This window comes from Miniopterus natalensis, chromosome 3 (assembly GCF_054644295.1).
Source record: "Miniopterus natalensis isolate mMinNat1 chromosome 3, mMinNat1.hap1, whole genome shotgun sequence".
NCBI classification, from domain to species: domain Eukaryota; kingdom Metazoa; phylum Chordata; class Mammalia; order Chiroptera; family Miniopteridae; genus Miniopterus; species Miniopterus natalensis.
This window is the reverse complement of record NC_142083.1, coordinates 10,308,891-10,332,161: the sequence shown is the minus strand read 5'-3', so window position 1 is coordinate 10,332,161 and position 23,271 is coordinate 10,308,891. Positions and strand designations below refer to the sequence as shown.

The 23,271-nt window shown below is 42.9% G+C and overlaps 1 protein-coding gene across 6 annotated transcripts in view; it reads left to right on the top strand.

Moving 5' to 3' along the window:
• The window catches only part of RAI14 (retinoic acid induced 14), a 124,938-nt gene extending 104,664 nt beyond the window's left edge, over positions 1–20,274 (top strand). For 5 of the 6 annotated variants that reach the window (XM_087815310.1, XM_016224431.2, XM_016224440.2 and 2 more), the window contains 13 exons: positions 350–407; positions 1,090–1,160; positions 2,921–3,027; positions 3,670–3,848; positions 4,084–4,112; positions 5,174–5,260; positions 6,399–6,485; positions 8,923–8,977; positions 11,322–11,440; positions 12,291–13,826; positions 14,821–14,970; positions 17,720–17,785; positions 18,394–20,274. In XM_087815310.1, the coding sequence (XP_087671436.1) occupies positions 350–407; positions 1,090–1,160; positions 2,921–3,027; positions 3,670–3,848; positions 4,084–4,112; positions 5,174–5,260; positions 6,399–6,485; positions 8,923–8,977; positions 11,322–11,440; positions 12,291–13,826; positions 14,821–14,970; positions 17,720–17,785; positions 18,394–18,471 (2,622 nt within the window). In that variant the 3' untranslated portion in view covers positions 18,472–20,274. The remainder of the gene's footprint in view (positions 1–349; positions 408–1,089; positions 1,161–2,920; positions 3,028–3,669; positions 3,849–4,083; positions 4,113–5,173; positions 5,261–6,398; positions 6,486–8,922; positions 8,978–11,321; positions 11,441–12,290; positions 13,827–14,820; positions 14,971–17,719; positions 17,786–18,393) is intronic. The other variant, XM_087815312.1, reaches the window with a different exon arrangement.
• Positions 20,275–23,271: the final 2,997 nt, after the last annotated feature.

Below are 23,271 nucleotides of genomic sequence, written 5' to 3'. Positions count from 1 at the left end.
GCAGGAAATGAGTGTGTGTAGGGGGACAGGGGATGGTAATATCAAGATGAGAAATTTGAGAGCGTGTTGGTTAGCTGGTAGGGATGATCCGGTAGGAATATGGTGTTGAGGTAAGAGACGGGAGGGGATGGCTGAAGCAGCAATAGGGTGACATTTTGCCTGTCCTGTGTCATGATTACTTGGAGATGAGTCTCCCTCCCCATAAGAAATTATAGGTTCCTGGAGCATGACAGTGGGGCTCACTCATGTTTATATTCTTTCCAGTAAGTCCCATCATACTTTGTAGGAAAAGGATGAGCTGAGTAGAACTAAACTTTATTATATGCATTTGTTTATTTTTGTCTTCTAGTCTAAATGCCCAGCCGAAAGTATTGACAGCTCCGGGAAAACAGCATTACATTATGCAGGTAACTTCCATTCTCTTGTTTGTCTTCTGCCACTAACTCTTCATTTTCCTGATTCAGGCCATTAAATTTACCATTTTATATCACTCCTGTTGCTGTTTTCTCTCTTCATTCCTAGACATTCCCGCTTTTTTCAGTTTGCAAAGCATGTAGAGTTACCAAGGAATAAATCTAGAATTCATCCATTGCCTGCCAAATAACAAGTAAAAATTGTCTTGGTTATATTTTAATTAATTTAAGGTTCTTGTTTAAACTAAGAGGTATTCATAAGCATTTGTAGACTTCAAGTAACGTGTGATACAGATTTTTTTGTTTTGGTGCTCGTTAAGAACATCAAGCGATTTATCAACATTTTGTTTTACAATCTATCACACACCCTATCACACTGAACTCTGGGATGCGTGGATTTACAAGTATCTTTTAGGGCTAGTTGCTGAAAAGCTAAATCCAGTGTTTGCCTCCATGCAACTGGCAGTCCCTGGCTTTAGGGCTGGTGACCCTGAAATGAAACCGTAATTGACAACACCTCGTACTTGACCTTCCTGGGGCCATTTCTCTTCCATGCAGCCAGAGTGAATGGGCGAAAACTGGGTAGAACCCCAGCTTCTTCCTAGGGGTGTGTGGTGCCCAGGTGGGGAGAGTGGCTTTGTGATCGGCTGTGGTGTTTGTGTTTTCCTTTCCCCAGCGGCACAAGGCTGCCTTCCAGCGGTGCAGGTTCTTTGCGAGCATAAGAGCCCCGTGAACCTCAAGGATTTGGTGAGTACCGTGGTGGAGGTGGGCGCTGCCTTCTGGAGCACTGTGGGCTACTTTTGAGGGCCACTGAGGCTTTAGAGAACTAAGGATTTGGCAAATTCTATGGCTTTTCAACCTAACTCCTCATCTGTAAAATGGATGTAAGTATTATCCCTATTGGTCCCTGAATCATAAATAAAACATTTTTAAAAATTGATTTGAGAGAGAGGGGAAGGGAGAGGGAGAGAGAAACATCAGTTGGCCGCCTCCCGCATGCAGCCGGCCAGATCCAGCCCGCAGCCTGGGTACGTGCCCTGACCGGGAGTAGGACCCGTGACCTTTGGTGCTCAGGATGACGCTCCAGCGAACTGAGCCACACTAGCCAGGGCTAAATAAAACATTTTGCTGCCTAACCTTCCCATGTAAGTATATTTGTATCTAGGGCTATATATGTGATCTACCATCAACTTAAATATTAGTAAGACACAGTTTCTTGATATTTAAAAGTAAATAAGTCTAAGTAGAAGTTTTAGTCTTTTCTTTTGGCACCCCGTGTATCACCTGGGGTGCTGCTGGCTAGGGTTTCCCAGCTGTGGAGACCACTTCCAGCCTATTTTAACCTCTCTGAGCTATTTGGAGAATAAATTCACATGCCTGTTGCTCCTGCTTACGGGGTTCAGTTTCCTACAGTTGCGTGGGAATTGATATGCACACTTACACCTCATGGAGATACTGTGGAGTGAGCATATGGAATCTGTAAATAACTTCACGCTGCCTGAATTTCGGTATTCTATAAGCAGAAAGTATTATAACTTCTTAGAGATCATTTTTTAGAGATGTATCTGAAATTCTACTTTAAAAGGAAACTTGATCCTTAAGCAGCAATTGTACTATAACAAATCCCCGTGTTAAAATACTCGACGATATTGACCTTATCTTTTCCTTTGCCCCTTTGAATACTTCCACCTTCAACACTGCTGTCGACCCCATTTGCCGGGTGTGTTCGAGGAGAGGGCAGAACAGAAGCTCCTATTTTTTACAGTTTGAGTCATTTGAATCGGGCCCCCTTCACCCTAGGATTATGGAGCTAGTTACCTGTACATTCTTCTGGTATTTTTTCATTTGTTTTACATCGTCCTGTTTAAAATCTTAATGTATACGTATGAGTTGGGGATCTAATTTTCTTTTTTCCCCCAAGGAATTGCCGGTTGCCATATTGTAGCTTATTAAAAAGATCATTCCCTCCATCCGTCTCCTTATCATGTGTCAGTAATGGGCAAACTCTTCATTTATATTGTTTTGATACCTAGTACGATCATGGAAGAGTGTGCCTTCCAAGAGGACAGTCGAGGCACGGTGGGCCTCGAGCAGTTCACTCGGAGAGACTGCTCAGAGGACTGTGGGACCCCTGCTGCCTTGTGAAGCAGCCCCTCCTTTCTCCGGAGCCATCTCAGTAAACCTGGAACCTGTCCGTGCCCGGGGCCTTTACATACTTTGCGTTCCACTCTCTCCTGTCGTCACTGGACCGAGCGATGGCCCGGGGAACGGGCGACTCGAGAGGCTGAGGCACCTGAGGAAAAGCCAGCAGAGGAATTCCATAAGAAGGAATTAAGATGCCAAGATGTGTTAAGACGTAATGGCAGCCCCATTGGAGCACAGGCTATTACCCGGCTCCAATAGAAGAGCCACAGGACCAGTCAGGAGTAATGGAGAAAGAACAAGGACCTTTGCAATTCCCGCGTTGGTATCGGTATTAAAAATCTTAATCCGAATTTGTCTCCTAGGATGGGAACATTCCGCTGCTGCTTGCGGTGCAGAATGGCCACGGCGAGGTCTGTCGCTTTCTTCTGGATCATGGAGCGGATGTAAATTCCAGGGACAGAAATGGAAGGTACCGCGGAACGAGACACCGTGTGATTTCAGGGACACCCGCATTTTGAGAGTCTTTCAGAACATCATAGCTGCATTTGAGATCATTTGTTAGGAAGTGGTTTTAACTTTACTTTTAATTTCCTGCCTTTTTTAATAATCAAGAATCTGTTTCGACTTTAAAAAATGTTTTCCCTCAGATCTCTGGGAACATCATTGAGTCTGTGCTAGGAGATTATGAAATACTAAAGTGAATAGGCCATTTCTTATGACTTTTCAGGCAAAATTAAATAAAAGTAAACATACTGGTTTCTTTTTAGAAAATAATCCTAGCAATGTATAGGTAATTGGAAATGCTTGAGGGGGGAAAAAAACAACAAGATTTGTGCCAGTCACATTAAATTCCATCATATTTAGATTAGAAGATTGTATCTATGTTATTAGACCTAATGTGGCTTCATGTGTTGAATTAATCTGAGGTTTTCAAAAAAAACACCTACCTAATTTCATCTTGATAGCATTCCACTTTGAATTCCCTAGAAGACGGAGCGTAGCACAGTTTTAACAGCACTTAACCTCCCTTTCCCTGTTGGTAAGGCAAGTGAAATGGTTCCCCAGGAATAAGTTCTGATTAGCACTAATTTATGTCTTCTTTTTCCTTTAGAACTGCGCTGATGGTGGCTTGTGAGGTCGGCAGCTCTAACGTCGTGGAAGCCTTAATTAAAAAGGGCGCAGACCTAACCCTTGTAGATTCCCTTGGACACAATGCCTTGCATTATTCCAAACTCTCAGAAAATGCAGGAATTCAAAGCCTTCTGTTATCAAAAATCTCTCAGGATGCTGGTATGTGAAAGGAGATAGCCAGTGTTGTTTTAAGTTTATCCAGTCCATTTTCCCCAAAGGATAAGGGAATTTGTGCAATATGATATACTTTATTATTCTTTTCAACATATTCTTGAAGAAAAATGAAGTGTTAAGTATTGTGTATATTGAGTGCGCACCCCCCCCTCCCAAAGTGGATATGAGTTATTATGGTTCTTTATGGTTCTTTTCTCTTTTTTCCCACTTTCCTCTGTAGATTTAAAGACACCAACAAAACCAAAGCAGGTATTTATCTTTGGGGGGAGGGGATTTTTTTTTTTCATCTTTGCTTGTGAGAATTTGAAAAATGTTCTGATTAGGCCACTCTGTGGGCCTAGAAAAGTCATAAAGACTATGTTGGAAATACTTAAGGAGTGAAATATCTTTAGAATAAATGATTCATCATTATAAGGTGGTAAATATTTCCTAAACGGTTTACCCTATTTCCAAAGCTTGTAACTTTAAACCTGCTACTTATATATTTTTCTTTTTCTGGAATGTACTAATAAATCCTATTGTTGTGAAAATGTTTGATGCAGTTTAAACTGAGAATGAATAACAATTATTTTAAATACTTGCAACATCACATGGATTATAGATCTACATCCATGGCAATGTTAGATATTTAATACAGATAAGAGATTTAGCTTTTCCTTTTAATTGGGGCTATTTAAAAATGTCATTAGTATTACACAGAAATTGAGAAATTTGCCGTTTTTTTTGTTGTTTTTTTTTTTTTAAAAACACAGTCACTGTTGCTTACTTTATTATTAAGGAGATGTATCTTTGGCTGTTTATTTATACACCAGAGTTTTTGAAAAAATTATAAATACAAAACTCAGTACTGAATGTATTATATACTAACTGTGTTACATATTTATCAATAACCTTTAGAGATGAGGTTCTCCCTTTCCCTATATTTACATTCTTTAGGGAACGGAATGGAAATAATGCAGAGTGGGGAAAATACCACTGTGTTGATTAAGATGAAAGCCAGACTGTGAACAGATTCTGGGTTCTAAATTGTGGCAGACAGCTCCTCACCCTCCTTTCCCAGTTTTCCACACCAACTTAATCTGATATTGTCTTGTGTTTTTTATTTTCTTGCTATTAAGCCCTGGGCTGCTGGGAGAAAACTTTGAGCATGCACATCACTTATTTTTATGTTGGTAGCAGATTCCAGATCTTGATAGAGTAAGAGATGCATGAACTGTGGGAGTTTTTCTCCTTGTTTGATGAAGCTATTTGCTCAGACTTTACTAACCTGACTAACCCTCCTCCGTTCTTTGGACTGTGACAACTTTCAGCATGATCAAGTGTCTAAAATAAGCTCAGAAAGAAGTGGAACTCCAAAAAAACGCAAAGCTCCACCACCTCCTATCAGTCCTGCCCAGGTAAAAACAAAGCAAACCCACCGTGAACGCACCACAGCAAAGTCATCAGTTTGTCATTTGTGTGTAGGCCAAAAAGAAATGTTTTAGAATTGAGCCTTGAATGCACGTTTGAAGTTTTTTTTACAAATTGTAGTATGAAGGATTTTGATGATTGGAATGGAAATAAGGTTGCTTCTTATTTATTTCAAAATGGAATAATTGAACTGTATCTTTTTTTTAAGCCTTGAGGAAATTTCTCAAAATCTTTATGGCAGAGACTTTTTTCTTAAGTTAACAAACTTAGTTCCTTTGGACCCTCATAAATATATATATATATTTAATATGTTTTTATTGATTTCAGAGAGAGGAAGGGAGAGGGAGAGAGGGATGGAAACATCAATGATGAGAGAGTCATTGATCAGCTGCCTCCTGCACGCCCCCGACTGGGGATTGAGCCTGCAACCCGGGCATGTGCCTGATCAGGAATCGAACCGTGCCCTTCTGGTTCATGGGTTGACGCTCAACCACTGAGCCATGCCGGCCAGGCTGGACACTCATATTAATAGCTCTTGTAAAAGGCAGGCAGGAGAATGGGTAGCTTGTGAGGCAGTTAGTACAAAATGAATTTTAGTTGGTTCCTTAAAACACTGTTAAAATATATTTGTCTTTCTAATTACCTTTAAGGTCGACTTATAAGCAGCTTTCATTCCAGGTTATAGTGACTACTGCACAGAGGAGGAAGCACAGATATCTGTGAAATGGCCATAAAAACAGGCTTTGGTTTGTTATGAAAAGAATCATAGGCCATAAAAAGAATAATCCATATTCAAAGAGTCGAGAGGAATATACCATCTGATAAGTAATTTTAACTATGTTAGCATATTCATGAAAAATATTCTCAACCTGTGATAGAAGTTTTATAGATTTTTAAAATTGATTCTCGTAAATATAGGAGTAAAGTTCCTTAGTTATATTCTGCAAACTTTCAGAAAGTATTCGAGGTATCTGAATTACATTGGAAATATGTTACCCCCACGATAACTGAAGCCAAGGGCCATCGCTGTTAGATTTGTTTGCGTTGGTTCAGTTCTTTGGCACTGGAGGAGAAAAGACTTCGAGGACTCACTCTTCATCAGTGGTTTTCATTTTCCCTTTTTAGCTGAGTGATGTGTCTTCCCCAAGATCAATAACTTCGACACCCATTTCGGGAAAGGAATCAGCATTTTTTGCTGAACCACCCTTCAAGGTAATTCCTTTCTGTGTTCAATTTTGCTGTTGAATCGTACGATACGTAATAGACTTGGTTTAAGTTATACAACACTGAGCAAAACAATATACTTCTCATTGACTGGTTTCCAAACTTGTCATCAGGAAGCACCCTTGATGATTTTCCTGGCATGGGCCCCATACAAAAAGAATAGGATGAATAAGTTACATTCATTAGCTAATAATTAATTTCTTCATTTAATAAAATGGAACAAAGATGAAACTTACCTGATAACCAGTCTTCTTACTAAATTGAGTTGATATAATGCCAATCAAATGAAAAGTTTTGTTGTTCTCTGATGAGAGAAGTAATTGTATATTTTTAATTAAACTTTTTCCTGACTATGACAATATGTATTTTTATTTTAGAAAATTTAAAAAATCCACTAGGTTTTATTTCACCTAGTTCTGCAGATTTGTGGCTGGATAGTATTTTAAGGAATGGGGGGATAGTTCAATTTAATTTCTGCTTACCTAATAATCACTAAGAAATTGTACTTGGGAAGAAAGTAAAGTTTATTATTGTTAAAATGAAATTTCAGTGGTATAATTGTATTTTTATGTCCCTCATCTAAGAGTTACTAAAGATAAATTTTCTTTTAACTTGGATGCACATTGATCTGAAGAAGGTTTATCAGCCTGTCATTTCCCTCACTGAACTAGATTTTACTAATAAACTCTTCAGCTGAGTACCTATACAAGGCAAGGTGAGGAAGTTACACTCCTACAGCTAGTACTCTCTTATCTTCTGATGTGCTTGTGGCTCCAAGAAGGCAATGCGTTTCAAAGAATAATAAACAGCACAAATTGTTATTTTCAGAAATAGTGTATAAAGACCTTTGAAAAAGATAAAAAGTGACACCAGTTAAATGGCTAAAGTTTTTAAAGATACTAAAAATACCAATTGTTGGTGACGATGAGGCAGAATTAGAATTCGAATACTCTTGGTGGAAATGTCAAAGGGTACAACTACTTTGGAAAACTGTTTGAGACAGTTATTTTAACAATTCAACTTAGGATCTAGCCACCCATGGGTCGATGTTTCCCGAAGAGAAATCAAAATATGTCTCAAAAAAATCTTATACACAGATGTTTATAGCGGCTTTATTTAAATATCCCCAAACTGGAAACAGTCCAAATGTCCTTCAAGAAGTGAATGGATAAAGGCAGTGAGATGTATCCGTATGATGGGATATTACTCAGCCATAACAAAGAATGTAGTGCTGGCCAAACAGCATTATAGGTGAGTCTGAAAGTCATCACGCTGAATGAAAGAGGCCAGACAGGAAGAAATTCATACCCTGTGACATGCCATTTATAGGAAATCTAGAAAAATGCAAAAAGAGTAGTGGCTGCCTGGGAATGGGATGGGCAGGGGCTGGCTGTGATGGGGCATGAGGAAGCTTTTAGATGTAATGGAAATATTCTTTATCTTGATTATAGTAGTGGTTCCATGGGTGTCTATCTGTCAGAACTCCTTAAATTATAAACTTGAAGTGGATGCACTGTATTGTACGTTAATATAGTTGAAAAATAAAAATAAGCATGTATTTTTTAAAGTGAAAAGACAACATTCTGTAACGATAAGAACTTGCCAAAATAAGCCACTTCATTTATAGCATTTTGGCCTTTATAAAAGTTCCTTTGCTCAGAAATTCTCTTCTCGTGGCTGTGGCTCATCTAGATGAAACGTGGTCATTTCTGGCCAGCCACTGGACTTTGTTTCAAAATGACACTAAAACAAAACCTGCTACTTACATATTTATCTGACTTTCAAGTTATATGTAACTCTGACTTTGAAGGGAGAAGAATTTTTGCAGTATATTAACATATTCAGGGACAAAGGTTTAAAGAAAATCTTGAGGTGATTGATTGTCAATCCAAGACCAATTAATTGTCAATCCAAAACATTTTATTTCCTTATAAAATTACCTTTATCTTCTCTGACAGGTCTTTACTATCATTTCTCTTAGAAGAATTAATAATAATATATTAATAGCAGTTAATTTATAAAGTGGTAAGGCTAAAATGTACTTCTCATGTATTTCTTATATTTTAATCAGTATATCACCTTGATAGGTAAAAATTCTATTTGACTTCATTATGAAAGTAGTATTGCCGTCCCAAGTTTTAGGATCTTAATGTTATTATCATCTTAAAAGATACTTGTATTATACTTACTAAATGAAATTTCTGAAAAATGTTTTGAGAATGTACCCTCTGGAGCTTCTAATGTTTTAGATTATACCTTAAGATAATTATCACTTCTTTTCACTTATATTTTAAAACATCTTCTTTCCTTGAGATGGTCTAACTGTTCTTTTAGTAAGATAAGACCAAGGAGGTAAAACTTGTTGATTCTTTCGTGGAAGATTCATTCAGGAATATCCTTGTAAATCGTCTTTGCATTCTCGCAGGCCGAGATCAGCTCCATCCGGGAAAACAAGGACAGGCTGAGTGACAGTACTGCAGGTAAGCTGGAAGGCGTCTGTTTCTGTCCTTTGACTGGTCTCTCTTCCGTATCCCCTTAATGAGAGCAGAGGCCAAGTGGGGCTCCTCTGTAGGGAGAGCGGAGGACCCCGGTGTGCCACCCAGAGTTGCCAGTGCCACACGGCTGATATCCGCTGTACCTCAGGGGCCTTCACCTGGATTTTAAGGCGTCTCAGAGCCTGGATGTGAAAAAACATATCTCTGTTTTCATTGGTTCCAAACTAAATGTTAGCACTTTCTTCAATTAAGAATATAGGCAATATCCCAAGTGGTATAAGTGGACTTTGGCACCAAGAGAATTCACAGACAATGTCCTCTCCTTGCTGTTATTACAGCTAGCTTGAAATGGAACTTACGATATCACTGCTAGAAATTGTGGCAGTTATTAGACCTGCTGCCAGGTCTTGTTATTTGTTCTGTTACAAAATAAGTTGTTAAATTATTGTAGCTTGTCTATTCTATTTTATGCATTTTAAAAACATTATCCTGAGATGATGTAGGCTGTAAGCTGTCAGCCAGCAGCTTTCCTCGAAGGTGAGCAGCAGCTTGTTTTCTGGAGGGAGAGCCAGCCCAGCGCCCCCATGGCTGCCACAACCTAACTTTGCTATGTGGGGTTTTCAGTAGACACACGCAAAGACAGTGTGTTAATGAAATCACACACAATCATACTGCCTTCATCAAGACGGGGTTTCATTCATGGCATTGAGTCCATCCTGTGGGTTTGCCCTCTGAGAATGTAGTATAGTACCTTTAGAATCAGTTTAAAATATGGAGTAGATTATTTCAAAGGTCCTTTTTCGCTCCAGTGTTCAGTTTCTTAGTCTAAGCATTTCATATGTTTGGAGCCTTTAAAGCACAGAATTTAGAAATATTAAACTTTTTTATTCCTGGCAGAGATCAGTGTTAATATGACTGAGCAGTTGTTACATTGGACACTTTAAAACTCATCCATTGTATCTTAGAAATGATTCCTCTTCCTTAGAGTTACAGTCCTGCTCCCAGTGCCCTGGTTCATTCCATGCTCATATGACTTCACGTCATAAAGCTGCAGCTTAGGCACTAGGCATCAGAAGTAAGCGGATCTATGAAGAAATGTCATTTTGCATCCTTTCATATTAAGTAAGAGTAAAGCTTTCATCTTTGCTTTCAATGGCTGTGAGAAAATTAAAAACAACAGGAAAAAATTTAAATCAGTGCTAATCAATCAGCCTGTAAACTGTTGCTGGTCTACAATAAATATAAGGCGTGTGCACCAGACAACCGTCCAGCGATATCACTAAGCATGCTGCTTTGTCCAGCTGACATTTTTTTTCATAAGAAGAGGTTCTGGATGAAGGAAGCAGTACACTGAATTACATTCTGGAGCAACTTTTCTGTGTCCATCGGTGAGCACTTGGAGTAGCCTTGCTTTAGATGCTGTTTCACTGCGATAGTCAGTGGGACGTCTGAAAGTTGTGGTTTACCCACAGTATGTCCTGTGGATTTAGGGAAGAGCGTATCCTGCTGCGGTGCTCAGCAAACGGTTTATGGGGAAGGCAGAGTTTGACGTGGGTCTTGAAGGATGCCTAAGAGTTACCTAACCCAAGGGATGTTGCGAGGGCAGCTGCGCAGGTGAAGAAGGAAAGCAGCAGCCTTGAGTTGAGAATAGAGGACACGGTGGGAACCTGAAACCAGAGGAATACGGGGCACTGGAGAAGGAAGTCGTGAGTCAGAAACCTGAAGCAGCAGATTGGGGCCAGAGCAGAGAGACCTCAATGTAGATAAAGGGATCTGGAGATTAATTTCTGGAGGGAGAGCAATTAAAGCACTTGAGCCAAAGGAATGACCCTATCGAGCCATGTTTTAGGGAGGTTAGTCTGACTGGCGTGCAGGCTTCATTTTTACTAGGGTGAGGGGAGAGAGAGAAGAGAGATTTGCAGAGTTTCAAAGCATGTGATACAGTTTTAGCTTGTGTAATGGTGGTGGGGTTAAGGAATGAACCAGCTTCCAGACCTATCTCTAAAAGGATTCACAGAAATGGGGCTCATTAGGCATGGGTGGAACAAAAGCAATGGAGCTATACTTAATCAAGTGAATGGAAAAGGTCTGATCCAATCCATCAGTTTTCAGAGGAGCTTCAATGCATCCAGGCATCTAGTATTATGCTGGGAATCCAGGAGGAAAACCCCAGTACTGAGAATTGTACATTTATCCAGCTGATGGGGGCTCTCATTCATAGTTGGGACTAGAAAGAACTGGATTGGGCAGAAAGGGAGTTTGTTCGAAGTCAGAAAAATAACAGTTTAATTTTTAAATATCAGTTTAAATTGCTTTTCTCTTTTCTAAGGTGCTGATAGCTTATTGGATATCAGTTCTGAAGCTGACCAACCAGATATTCTTGTCCTGTTACAAGCAAAAGTTGCATCTCTTACCTTACACAATAAGGAATTACAGGATAAATTACAGGTAGGTAAATAGATTGCTACCCCAGACTATTCTGTAGGGTCAAGATACTGGGTTTTTCAGGGTTAGTTAGATGATATTTTATTTTAAACTGTACATCAGTTTTTTTTCTTTTTTAATATAGTTAGCCTTCAGCATTTTATAGTTTCAGGTTATTTTTTTCTTGAGAGAGTTATTCATTAGTCCTATTTCTGTAAGTTTCTGAATTGGTAAATTCTATATAATTATATACATAGTGCCCGGCCGGGCGTGGCTTAGCGGTTGAGCATTGACCTAGGATCCAGGTGATCGGGGTTCAATTCCCGGTCAGGGCACATGCCCGGGTTGTGGGCTCGATCAATGACTCATCATTGATGTTTCTATCTCTCTCTCTCCCTCGCCTTTCCTCTCTGAAATCAATAAAGAAATATTTAAAAATAATAATAATAGTTATATACATAGTATGATATAAAATATGACAAATTATATATGTGTGTATAGATATATGATTACCATTTAGTAAAATTGATTGTTTAGTAAATTTCAGAAATTGATAAGAAACAGCTGTACAAGCCCATTCATTGCTCCTCTTCACAACTAGAATAATATGGGAAATAGAGGAAAAATTTGAGGCAGGTCTTTACAGCCAAAACAAATGTACCATTTGTAAAGTGGCACTAAAACCTGCTCGAGTGAGCACAGAACAGGCTACCGTTGTTAATCCGACTCTCGGGTCTCAGACCAAGAGTACTCTTGCAAAAACGGTCGCACCGCCCTCCCATATGTAGGTTTGGGGTTTGTTCTCTCATTCTGGTTGCTCGTTCAACTAACCACACCTTTGGTGCCATTTCATCCTTGCCTTTTTTTTTTTCAGGCCAAAACACCCAAGGAGGCAGAAGCTGACCTGAGTTTTGACTCTTACCATTCCACTCACACTGACTTGGCCCCATCTCTGGGGAAACCTAGTGAAACCTCTACTCCAGACTCCAGATCCTCTCCACCTGCCTTTACCCATTCCTTGAGTAAATCCACTATCGACAGCGATGTGAGAATTCAGCAACTGCAGGAGATTTTACAAGACTTGCAGAAGAGATTGGAGAGCTCCGAGGCAGAGAGGAAACAGCTCCAGGCTGAGCTCCAGTCCAGGAGGCCAGAATCCGTGTGCTTAAACAATGCTGAGATTTCCGAGAACGGCTCTGACCTCAGCCAGAAACTTAAAGAAACTCAGAGCAAGTACGAGGAGGCGATGAAAGAAGTCCTGAGCGTGCAGAAGCAGATGAAGCTGGGCCTCGTGTCTCCCGAGAGCGTGGATACTTACTCGCACCTCCGGGAGCTGAGGGTCACCGAGGAGGAGATCCGTGCGCTGAAGCAGGACCTCCAGAGCGCACTGGAAGAAAGTGAAAGAAATAAAGAGAAAGTGAAAGAGTTAGAGGAAAAACTCGTAGAGAGGGAGAAAGGCGTGGCAATTCAGCCACCTGCGGAAGAGTACGAGGAAATGAAAAGCTCCTATTGCTCTGTTATTGAGAGTATGAGTAAGGAGAAAGCATTTTTGTTAGAGAAATACCAAGAGGCCCAGGAGGAAATCTTGAAATTAAAAGATACTCTAAAAAGTCAGGTGACACAGGAGGCCGGCGATGACGCTGGGGACATGAAAGAGGCCATGAACAGGATGATCGATGAGCTCAACAAGCAGGTGAGTGAGCTGTCCCAGCTGTACAAGGAAGCCCAGGCCGAGCTGGAGGATTACAGGAAGAGGAAATCTCTAGAAGACGTCACAGCTGAGTACATCCATAGAGCAGAGCATGAGAAGCTGATGCAGGGGACCAACGTTTCCAGGGCCAAGGCAGAGGAGGCGCTGTCCGAAATGAAGTCTCAGTACTCGAAAGTGTTGACTGAGCTGACTCAGCTCAAACAACTGGTCGATGCCCAGAAAGAGAACTCCGTGTCCATCACAGAGCATTTGCAGGTGATCACCACGCTGAGGACGGCCGCGAAAGAGATGGAAGGGAAGCTCAGCGGTCTCAGGGAGCAGCTGGCCGGCAAGGAGGCGGAGGTGGCCAGGCTGGAGCGGCAGCTCGTGGAGGAGAGGGCCGCGATGACCGAGGCCATGGTGCCCAGGTCTGCCTATGAAGAGCTCCAGTCGTCCTTGGGAAGCGAGGTGAGCGCGTTGACGTCGAAGTTAAAGGATTCCGTGAGGGAGAAGGAGAAGGCCCATTCCGAGCTCGCCCAGATTAGGAGCGAGGTCTCCCAGGCGAAACGGGAGAAGGAAACGGGTCAGGCTCTCCTGAAGGCCAAAGAGCAAGAAGTCAGTGAGCTGCTGCAGAAGTTCCAGCGTGCTCAGGAAGAGCTGGCGGAAATGAAGAGAGATTCCGAGAGCTCTTCGAAACTGGAGGAAGACAAAGACAAGAAGGTTGGTGGACTCTGCTGCTGCTGGGTTGCCAGCTAGTGAGCCCCCAGACCCCCGGCTTAGCGCACCTGCCGTGAGTGCTCAGGGGCTCCCCGGAGCCACGCTAGAACAGTAGGTTAGACGGTTATTCGGGAGAGAAACTTCCCCACCCCAAAGCATTTTCACATATGTGGTGCATATTTTTTTCTTGAAAAATGATTTTACAGAAGCTCTGCCAAGTGTCAGGGATCAGAAGTAAACCCACAAACTGCAAAGCGTTTGTGACCGATCTTGAACTCTTGGAATCCAGACAGATTCCTCTGTCCTGGGAACCCAAATACTTCCAGACTCAATCCTGTTTCCCTAAGCTCCGTGGGCTTTCCCGAGCCAGTATGAAAATTGCCTTTCCTGCTCCTCATTTTTAAAGGTGTATGGGAGGGAGAGGAATGTGGGGTGCAGGTGATTAGAGAGGGGCTGGGTGTGGCATGAAGAAGGGGGGAGTGGAGGATGGTTCTGTGCCCAAATCTGCTCTGCACCTCAGTCCCTGGGTCAGATGTGTGCTGAGTGCCATAGATCATTTATTCCTTTATTATAATGAACACTTTGAAGAGCTTCCAAAGCCAGGGGGCAGGGAATTGGGAGGTGGAATGGGGAGTTGTTTTTACTTTAAAGCAAGATGTCCAGAGATATCGGGGTTTCTAGAGCTTATTCCTGCTCTCCCATGTCAGCAAATAGTGTCTAAAATCCTGTTTCTGTTTAGGAAAAAGGCGGGAGGTCAATGTCATAGCTTTTGTTACCTTTATGCATCAAAACACAGTATTTAACCTGGGCCCCTTATTTGAATACAATGCCTTAGAAGGTTTTGTTGGTTTGTCTGATTTTGTCATGTTTCATTTTATGGATTTTCTTTAAAATGTAAAAAAGGAACTGAGGCTGTATTCAGGGCCTAGGAATACCTGGAATTTTGCTTCTGCAGGTGTGTTCTTGCCTATTGATAACAGTTTTCCTTTCTCACTAGATAAACGAGATGTCGAAGGAAGTCGCCAAGTTGAAGGAGGCCCTGAACAGCCTCTCCCAGCTGTCCTACTCAGCCAGCTCCTCCAAGAGGCAGAGCCAGCAGCTGGACGGGCTGCAGCAGCAGGTCAAGCAGCTCCAGGCCCAGCTGGCGGTGAGTGGGTTTGCGCCGTGGCTGGCGTGGGGTGGAGGGCTCTGCTGGTGGGGCAGGCGGGGGTGAACGGAGTCCCAGCCTAACGGAGTGTGTGCTTCAGGGAGCAACTCACTGGGGACCTCTGGTGAGGGCAGAAGAAGAAACTAGTCGGGTTTCTAGTCATTACCTGCCTTGAGCTGGGCTGGGTGTGTCTCTGAGGACTAGGCAGGACAGTGGAGTAGGCTTCTGGGTCATCCGTTCACTTCTTCATTTTTCTGCAACAGTCGCGAACATCTGACAGAGGCAAGAACATTTTCTCGCCAGGGGCCAGGGTCTCTGGTAGTTGCATATCTACAGAGCTGAAGCTGTTTCTTGGCGCCTGCCCTCTTTTACCCGGAAACTCCTCTCATATCTGTAAAAGTTTCCTCCGACTGTTGCAACAGAGCAGCTCAAACTTGGTTTAAAACAATGTGAATTTATTAAAATTCTAGAGACCATCAGTCTTGCTAGACCAAAGTCAAGATGTCAGCAGGGCTGGTTCCCCAAGGACTCTAGGGAAGATCCATTTCCTTGTCTTTTCTAGCTCTCAGAGGTCACGCGAATTCCTTGGCTTGTGGCCCCTCCCTCCATCTTCAAAGCACATCTCTCCAGACTATGGTTCTGTCTTCCCATCTGCTGCTTCCACCTTTGACCTTGCTGTCTCTTTTAAGGACCCTGTGATTACATTTAAGGCGCACCCAGATAATCATGATAATCTTTCTCCATCTCACAATCCTTAGTTACACCTGTAAGGTCCCTTTGCCATACAGGTAACATTCACAGGTTCTGGGGGTTAGGGTGTGGACATCTTTGGAGGGCCGTTATTTAGTTACCGCAATATCAGTTAAGGTTTGAGTTGACAACGGTATGTATTTTCCACACGAAGTCAAGGGTTAGATTGTCCTAGGCCATCTTTAGCTTCCGTTTACAGACAGGACGTGGATCTTACGATTTCTTCAGTACAGGTGTGATACTGGTGAGTGTGGGTTTCTGCAGTCCTGACTCTGGCTGGCCACCAAGCCTAAAACCAGCTGTTTTGGGTTCCCAGCTCCAGCAGTGCAGGAATAATCAGGGGAGAAGATGCTCCCTACTGTGTTCTGCAGGTCATTTTCCTGATAAAGTGGTTGTCACAGACTTGCAGATAAAGTACTAATGCTTTATACAGTCCTTCTTACAATTACTCAACATGCTTTAATGAGTTATGTGTCAGTATTGTCCAAGGTGCTGATGATATAAAAATGAGTAAGACACAGTCCCCGGCCTCACAGAATTTCTGCGTAATATAACGGCTTTCCATGTTCTTGATCTAGTAAGCATTCATTGATAGAGACACCCAGCATGCTGTGGGCCAAGGAAATGTGTGCTTACCCAGTCTGGGTGAGTCTCAGAAGGCTTCCTGCAGGAGGTGATGTTTGTGCTGAGTCTGAAGGGATGAGTAGGAGGCAGCAAGGACTGAGATGTGGCATTTAGGTGGCCCTTGGTAACCTTGGCGAGAACAGTTCCAGTGGCACGGTGGGACAGGTCTGCACTGCAGTAGGCTGCCTGCTGGAGAAGTGAGTACGTAGCGAGATACAGGACGGGGCTGAAGAGTCCCAGCAGGAGGCCGGGCAAGCCTAAGGTAGGTTTGCTAGAAAGACAGGAGATGCTGGTCAGAGGGAGGGATGCCGTCGGTGAGACTTCAGAGGCAGTGGCAGAGGCAGGGCCATGACCCTGAGAGTGAGCGGCTGGGAGGAGAAGCAGGTTGCTGAAGCTGAAGTTGAGCAGCTGAGAGGCCAAGGCGTTAGGTGGCTCATCCCTGTGGATATTGCAGTCAGCCCATTGGTGACAGAAGCTGGGATGCAGAGGAATCAGTGGCCAGAAGGTGGTTATAAATGGTTGAGCGGAGGTAACAGGGAGCAACACAGAAAGAGGTTCCGAGCGCACCTTCTCAGGGCGTGGACTTCGAAGTTTTCAGTGTTGTCTGGAGTAGGAAGGATGCCTCATATTCCGGCTGATGGGACGGAGGCGACAGGCCTCTTGTTAGAAAAGTTAAGAGCTAAGTTACAATCCTTGAAATAGGCACTGAGAGGAGCTGGGGTAAGAGCTCAACCGGGACACTCAGAAGCAGGAGCAGCTGGGCTGAGGCATCACTGAGACGGGTGCCACTGCTCTGTTCACCCCCTGGGTGCCCGACAGCTAAACAGATGAGCTTCCCAGGGGCGTATGGCACAGGCTATAGAGCAGGTGACCAGTAACTCCCTTTAAAGGAATAGATTTTCAAATTTAATTAATAAATATTTGGTCAATGTAGAAAAGTTGGAAAGGACAGAAAACTGAAAAAGTTCCTCAGAATAAATTGCTCATAATTCAACCACCCAGAGACAGTCACTTTTTGCATTTGATATATTTCCTTGTGTGAATGTATCTGTGTATTTGCATAGAGAGAGAGAGAGAGAGAGTGTGTGTGTGTGTGTATGCAACAAATTTGGGATTATAGTAACTACTTTTTATGTGAATTTTCTTCTAGAGTTGACATACCAAGATAGGAAATAGGTAGATAACTTTTCCTCCTAAGAATGCTGACAAGTATTCAGATAGACACAAGCCAGTGAGCTCACAACAATTTTAAAAGCTTCCTATGTGAGCTTTTGATGAAGGGGGTCACTTGGGGAGCATTTGACCGCAGCTTTCTAATAGTTTTTAGTTTTGTTTTTTAAAAGCTCTGTAACACAGGCAAATTGTGTCTTTCCAGGAATGCAAGAAACAGCACCAGGAGGTCATATCTGTCTACAGGATGCACCTTCTGTATGCTGTGCAGGTATGGTGACGCCCTGGAAGTATCTGGGTATCCTAAAGACCTACTGCAGTCGATGTTGCCCAAAGTCCCATCATGAAACTCATAGAACAAATGAGAATTTGAGGAGAATCCTCGACTTGGAAAGCTTTAAAATGCCTTGCGCTTTGCTTCGGGTTTTGTGTCAGGAGCCCCAGCCTGTTTATTGGGAGTGGATTCGTCATTTGGGGAGAAGTGGTGGAAGCTGCGGTCCCCGCTGCTTTCCCACCTCCACCCCTCACCTATCAGAATCGGGAGCCCAGTCTTTATTCCCTAGGCTAGCTCGGATTTTCAGAGCCATTAGCACTGTCACCCTGGGACTGTTGGTGGTTTGATAGCTGGGCTCATATTTGCAGCTGAGACCCCAGAAACCCTTTGCTGGGCTCTGGTAGCCTCAGCCTCCTCTAGGGGCAGAAAATCCGGGCCCTCCCTGGCCCAGTTCCTTAGAGAAACGTGGGAACTGCCGGGGCCAACATTCCTTTGGAAGATCGGGGGCCGGGAGCTTCATCCCAGCCGGCCATCTCATTCCCTCGGGAGACAGTGCCAGGACTTAGCTTAGATGCTGACGAATGTCTCTTGTTTGAATGTCCTAGGGCCAGATGGATGAAGATGTGCAGAAGGTCCTGAAGCAGATCCTTACCATGTGTAAAAACCAGTCCCAGAAGAAGTAGCGTGGGTTCCTTGGCAGGACGCTGCCCCTCGCCCATCTTTGTGTTAGACCCGAGTTGTTGGCGACCACTGCCATTGTTCTCCGTGATATGCACCGTGACCTAGCCTAGCTCCTTCCCTTCCAGAGGCTTCTTTCTGAGGAATGGTCCCAGGAGAAGACTGTGCGCCTCAGAACTGTTTAGAGACTTGAAAACAGCAGAGGTGAAAGGCGCCGTCAGCGCTTCTGGCCCCAGAGCTGGGATCAGCCGTGCCCAGGAGCCTGGCCCTGGTGCTGGTGAGCGGGCACCCTCCTCGGTACCTGACCAGCTATGTGGCTTCGTCGTCGCTGAGTGATACGGGGACACCTCTGCGGAGTCAGTCAGTGCTGCCTCGGTTCCTACGCCCAGGCTGTGCTGATCAGCACAGGAGAGCTCTTTTCGCCTCTCGTTTCCAATCCGCAAACATGATTGGACTTCTAACCAAATCAGTACAGCGCTAGTTATGCGGTGCACACCTAAGACCCTTCTCATGATATCCTGTGGATTTGAAAAATCTAATTCCTTCTTTCCCCCCGTCTGCCTTATATAGCTCATCACTGGCTCATCAATTTTAGCTTGATGTGCACCATTAATTAAAATATGAAGCTTAAAAACAAAAGCAAACTGCCCTTAAAAGTTTTCAAGTAAATTGTCGACATATTGCAAATTCTCTATGCAAACTTGCCTTCTGCCGTTATCCGCGAAGCTCAGGAAATCCACACATACGTGTTTCAACAAGGGACAGTAAACTGCATGTTTACAGCCAAAAGAAATGCCTCATAGTACTTAACCTCAATTTTTTAAAAGTGTTTTTTCTCTATAATATTTTTATTGGCTCTTAAAGATGTTTTCATATCTAAACCCCTTAAGTAAGTGAAATTCACATTAGACTATATTAACAAGATATTTTTTAGGTAACCGTGCTTAAGACTTTTTAAGAATAGGACTTTTTCCTCAACGTTTTCAGCTATAGCAAAAGGTAGTTAAGTATTCCCAAACCCATTATGAGCTGCCAGTCCCCCTAGAATTTCTGCCAATGTTCCTAGAACCATAAGCACATTTCTTAACATAGTTAATACTCTTTTTACCCAATGAATAATTTTGAATGCCCAGCTCTACCAGTGCCCATCAGTTATCTCTAGAAGAACTGTTACTGTCAGTTTTTCAACTTTGAAACTGAAAATCCTGAAATGGTAAACATTATAGTGCATAGCAAAGGTCTTGGGGGGAAATATTTCTGTTCACTTTACTTTCAGGTTAAAAATGTTTCTGACTTGCTTGCAACTTTCCTTACAGCATCGATCTTCCCAAGGGATGTAAACAGAATGCAGAAATCTGCAAAGTATATAATTAAAAGTGCAGGCCTGCTCTGACAGGGCCCGAGCACCACAGGGCTGCCTGGGCTCAGAGGGAGCTTGGCTGTATTGGGTGACGACCAATGACAGCAAAGCACAAATGGCTTTCAAGCTTGGTGTTACTTTTCATAAGTTGTTTATAGTTAAGCAATTTTGAAAATGCTGCAAAGAAATGTGAAAGGACTATTTGTCACAGCACTTAAGAAAACACAAGACCACCCCCTCCTGCTCCCGCACAGAAATGCTGCAGAGTGTAAAACTTGAGAAATTTGTAGGATGCTTGACGAAGCGTAGCCTTTTATCTTGTTTCAGGATGCATATTTATTACAAGTACTCTGGTTAAATATTGAAACGTTATATGCTGTAGTTTAGCGTTTTGCCTTTGTAATTTACGGAAGGTATTGCAGAAAATAAACTTTTGTTTCATTTTGCATCTCTGTTGTTGCTTTTTGTTGCTACTCCCAACCCGGAGTTCAACTCTCTGCAGGCAACAGCTAGATTCTTGAGTGGTCTGAGACTTTATGTGTCTAAATGTACATGTTGGCATGTATTTTACTTTCCCCTTTAAATGAAGGAGAAAAATTTATACACCCTTCTGGGCCATAGTGTTTCCACTTAAAATGTCTTAGAGATTGTTCTGTCAGCCCATGCATCTCATTCTTTTTAACTGTTGCCTAATATTTCATATGATTGTGCTATATTTTATTTAGTTAGTTCCTTATCGATGAGCATTTAATCTGCTGCCAGTATTTTACAGCCCTGACAATGATGTGATGATTGTCCTGTCTATAAATGTCTATGCCTATGTGTGAGGACTGTTTGGGTCATTTTCAAACTGCCCATTTTCACCCTCGCTCACATCATGTGCTATAGGAATGCAGAGAAAATAAGAGTAGGCTAGTGTATGCACCATCCAAGGAGTGAGAAAGAACGGCCTTTTTCTTCACCTTGGTTAAGACTCATCAATTTGTTTTCCTTTTGTAAACCTCAGACTCCAAAGCCCTGAAAAATTAAACCCACCCATCTTAAGATAAACACATGATGCACTCACTGGTGGGGAAAATGCTCCCTGGACATGTCGAAGCACAGCCTTTTGCAATGTGACACAACTGTGGCATGTCGGGTGCTGACAGCAGCAGAAACACTATCCAGCAAAGATGGGGTGATGCTTTTTGAGCAAAGTTAACAGGCAGACTGCAGGGCAAAGGATGAGCTGGAAAAAGTAACAGAGCAGGCATGCAGAGTAGCGATCTCTGTTCAGCTCAGAGCAGAACAGTTGATCTACCTGGAGTGTCAAGCATCATGGGAGTGTGTGACATATTTGTGAATGGGCAAGAGCTCAACTATGATGGTCGCCATATGTGGGCCATAGGAGCTGGTCGAGGGAGCAATCAATGTGGGTCCCAGCCAATGGAAAGGCTCCCCCGAGGAGTAAATCCCCAAGAGATGGAGGTGAGTGAAAGGGAAGAAAGAGACGTTCCTGTTCATTCATTATAAATCAGGCCCTAAAATGGGATGAAACAGTATACTCAAGAACTGGGGTTGGATGTACTCGATTATGAATGGAGGATGTGTAGGGGAGAGAAAGGAGCAGGACAACCAAATAATGTAAGGTTTTAACAGTCAGGCAGAGATAGGTAGTAAGGGTTCCCTATAAGTCACCTCCAGATATTTTAAACCTATGCCATTTAAGTCAGGTCAACTACTCTGCAAGGCAGAGTAACGCCCCTTCCTTCCCCAAAGAAGTCCATGTCCTAATTCCCAGAATCTGTGAATATTTTATGTTACCTGGCAGAGGGGAATTAAGTTTGCAGATAGAATTAAGGTTCTTGATCAGCTGACCTTAAAATAAGATTATTCTGCGTAGTGCAGGTGGGCCTGATATAATCAGAAGGGTCTTTTAAAGTGGGAGGAGTCAGTTTTAAAGATGCTACACTGCTGGCTCTGAAGATCAGGGATGAGGCCAGGAACCAAGGAATGCAGGTGGTCTTTAGAAGCTGGAAAAGGCAAGAAAAAGTTCTCCCCAAGAGTCTCTAGAAAGAACCAACCGCGTCTCTAGCCCAATGACAGCCACTGCAGACTTCTGACCTCCAGAACTAAGAGAGAATAAATTTGTATTGTTTACACTAAGTTTGACTGAACCCAGGTAAGGCCTCTATATAAACTTTTAAGATCTGGGGAGGTGGGTGCAGAAATCTGGTCTTGCAGCTGCCCAAGACAAGCCTCATAAGTAAGTTCCCTTGCTTATTAAACCTGCCATCTAGCAACCTGGAGTGATCTACCTTTTCCTTTGGTCTCTCCCTGCCCTCCAAGTACGGGGACTGGTTTCAGGTTACACCCAGGAAGCTCCAGAGGAGGTTGTGATCTAGCAGTAATCCTGTCGTGAGAGGCCAGAAAATGTGTTTTAAGAAATTACATAGTCTGAGAAAGTTTATTTGGATTTCCTTGTTCTTACGTTTCACAGTTCCTGGAGGTGGAATAGTTTGGAGGCAATCATATTTGATTTGGGGTTGGAGGAGTCTAGAAGTACCCTCGACACATGCTTCCTCTGTGTGACTTTTGCAATAGCAATGCTTGTGTGTCCTACCTCAGGATCCAGGGAGGGAAGGTGAGCGAGCATGCTGCAAAACCACTGTCCATCCAGGTTGCTAGGGTTCTACTCCAGAGGTAGTGAACTAACCCAACGCACCTGTACTGCAACTAAGGTTTACATTGGGGACAGGGTTAAGATGGCACGGAAAGAAAAATATCGCAGGAGTTTGGAACTCAGTTCTTTTCATTTGATTTCTAATTTTACAGAAAGGGCAACGTGCTTCTGGTCAGAGCGAATTAAATGGAGGTGGAACCAGAGCACCAGCTCTAGGATGGGAATTCAGTGCCCGTCCTGCACTTCCCTGCACAATGATCGGCACAGCAAGTGTTCAGGAAAGAAGAGCTGCCTTTAACACACTCAGAAACAGCTCACAGCCATTTCCTAGAATGACAACATTGAAACTTCAACTTGATGAAGGTCAACTTAACAAGGGGTTAGGGAAATAAGTGTTAGCAGAAAACCATTCTTCCTTTTTTATTGCCGTACATGTTAAATATTGTTCACAGTCACAAAAATCTGCAGTTTACCCTCACAGAATCCTGGACCTGGGAAGGGTTTCAGAAAGCAAGTGGTACATATGCTCTCACTGTAAAAGCAAGAAAATTGGGACCCGTGAACTGGGACTTGCCCCAGGCCACGCAGAGTGAAAACCAAAACCGTGACATCTTGCAGCCAAGTTCAATCTTCTCATTATTGTTCCATGCTGAGAATTCTCTTTGGAAACAGAGAATAAAGGGCGTGGGATCTTCAGAAAAATTTTGGCTCAGGAACTTGAGGGTACAGATGTAAACCTTAAGCTGATGGGTCCTCCCGGTTTTACTTAAGATATATTTAAGC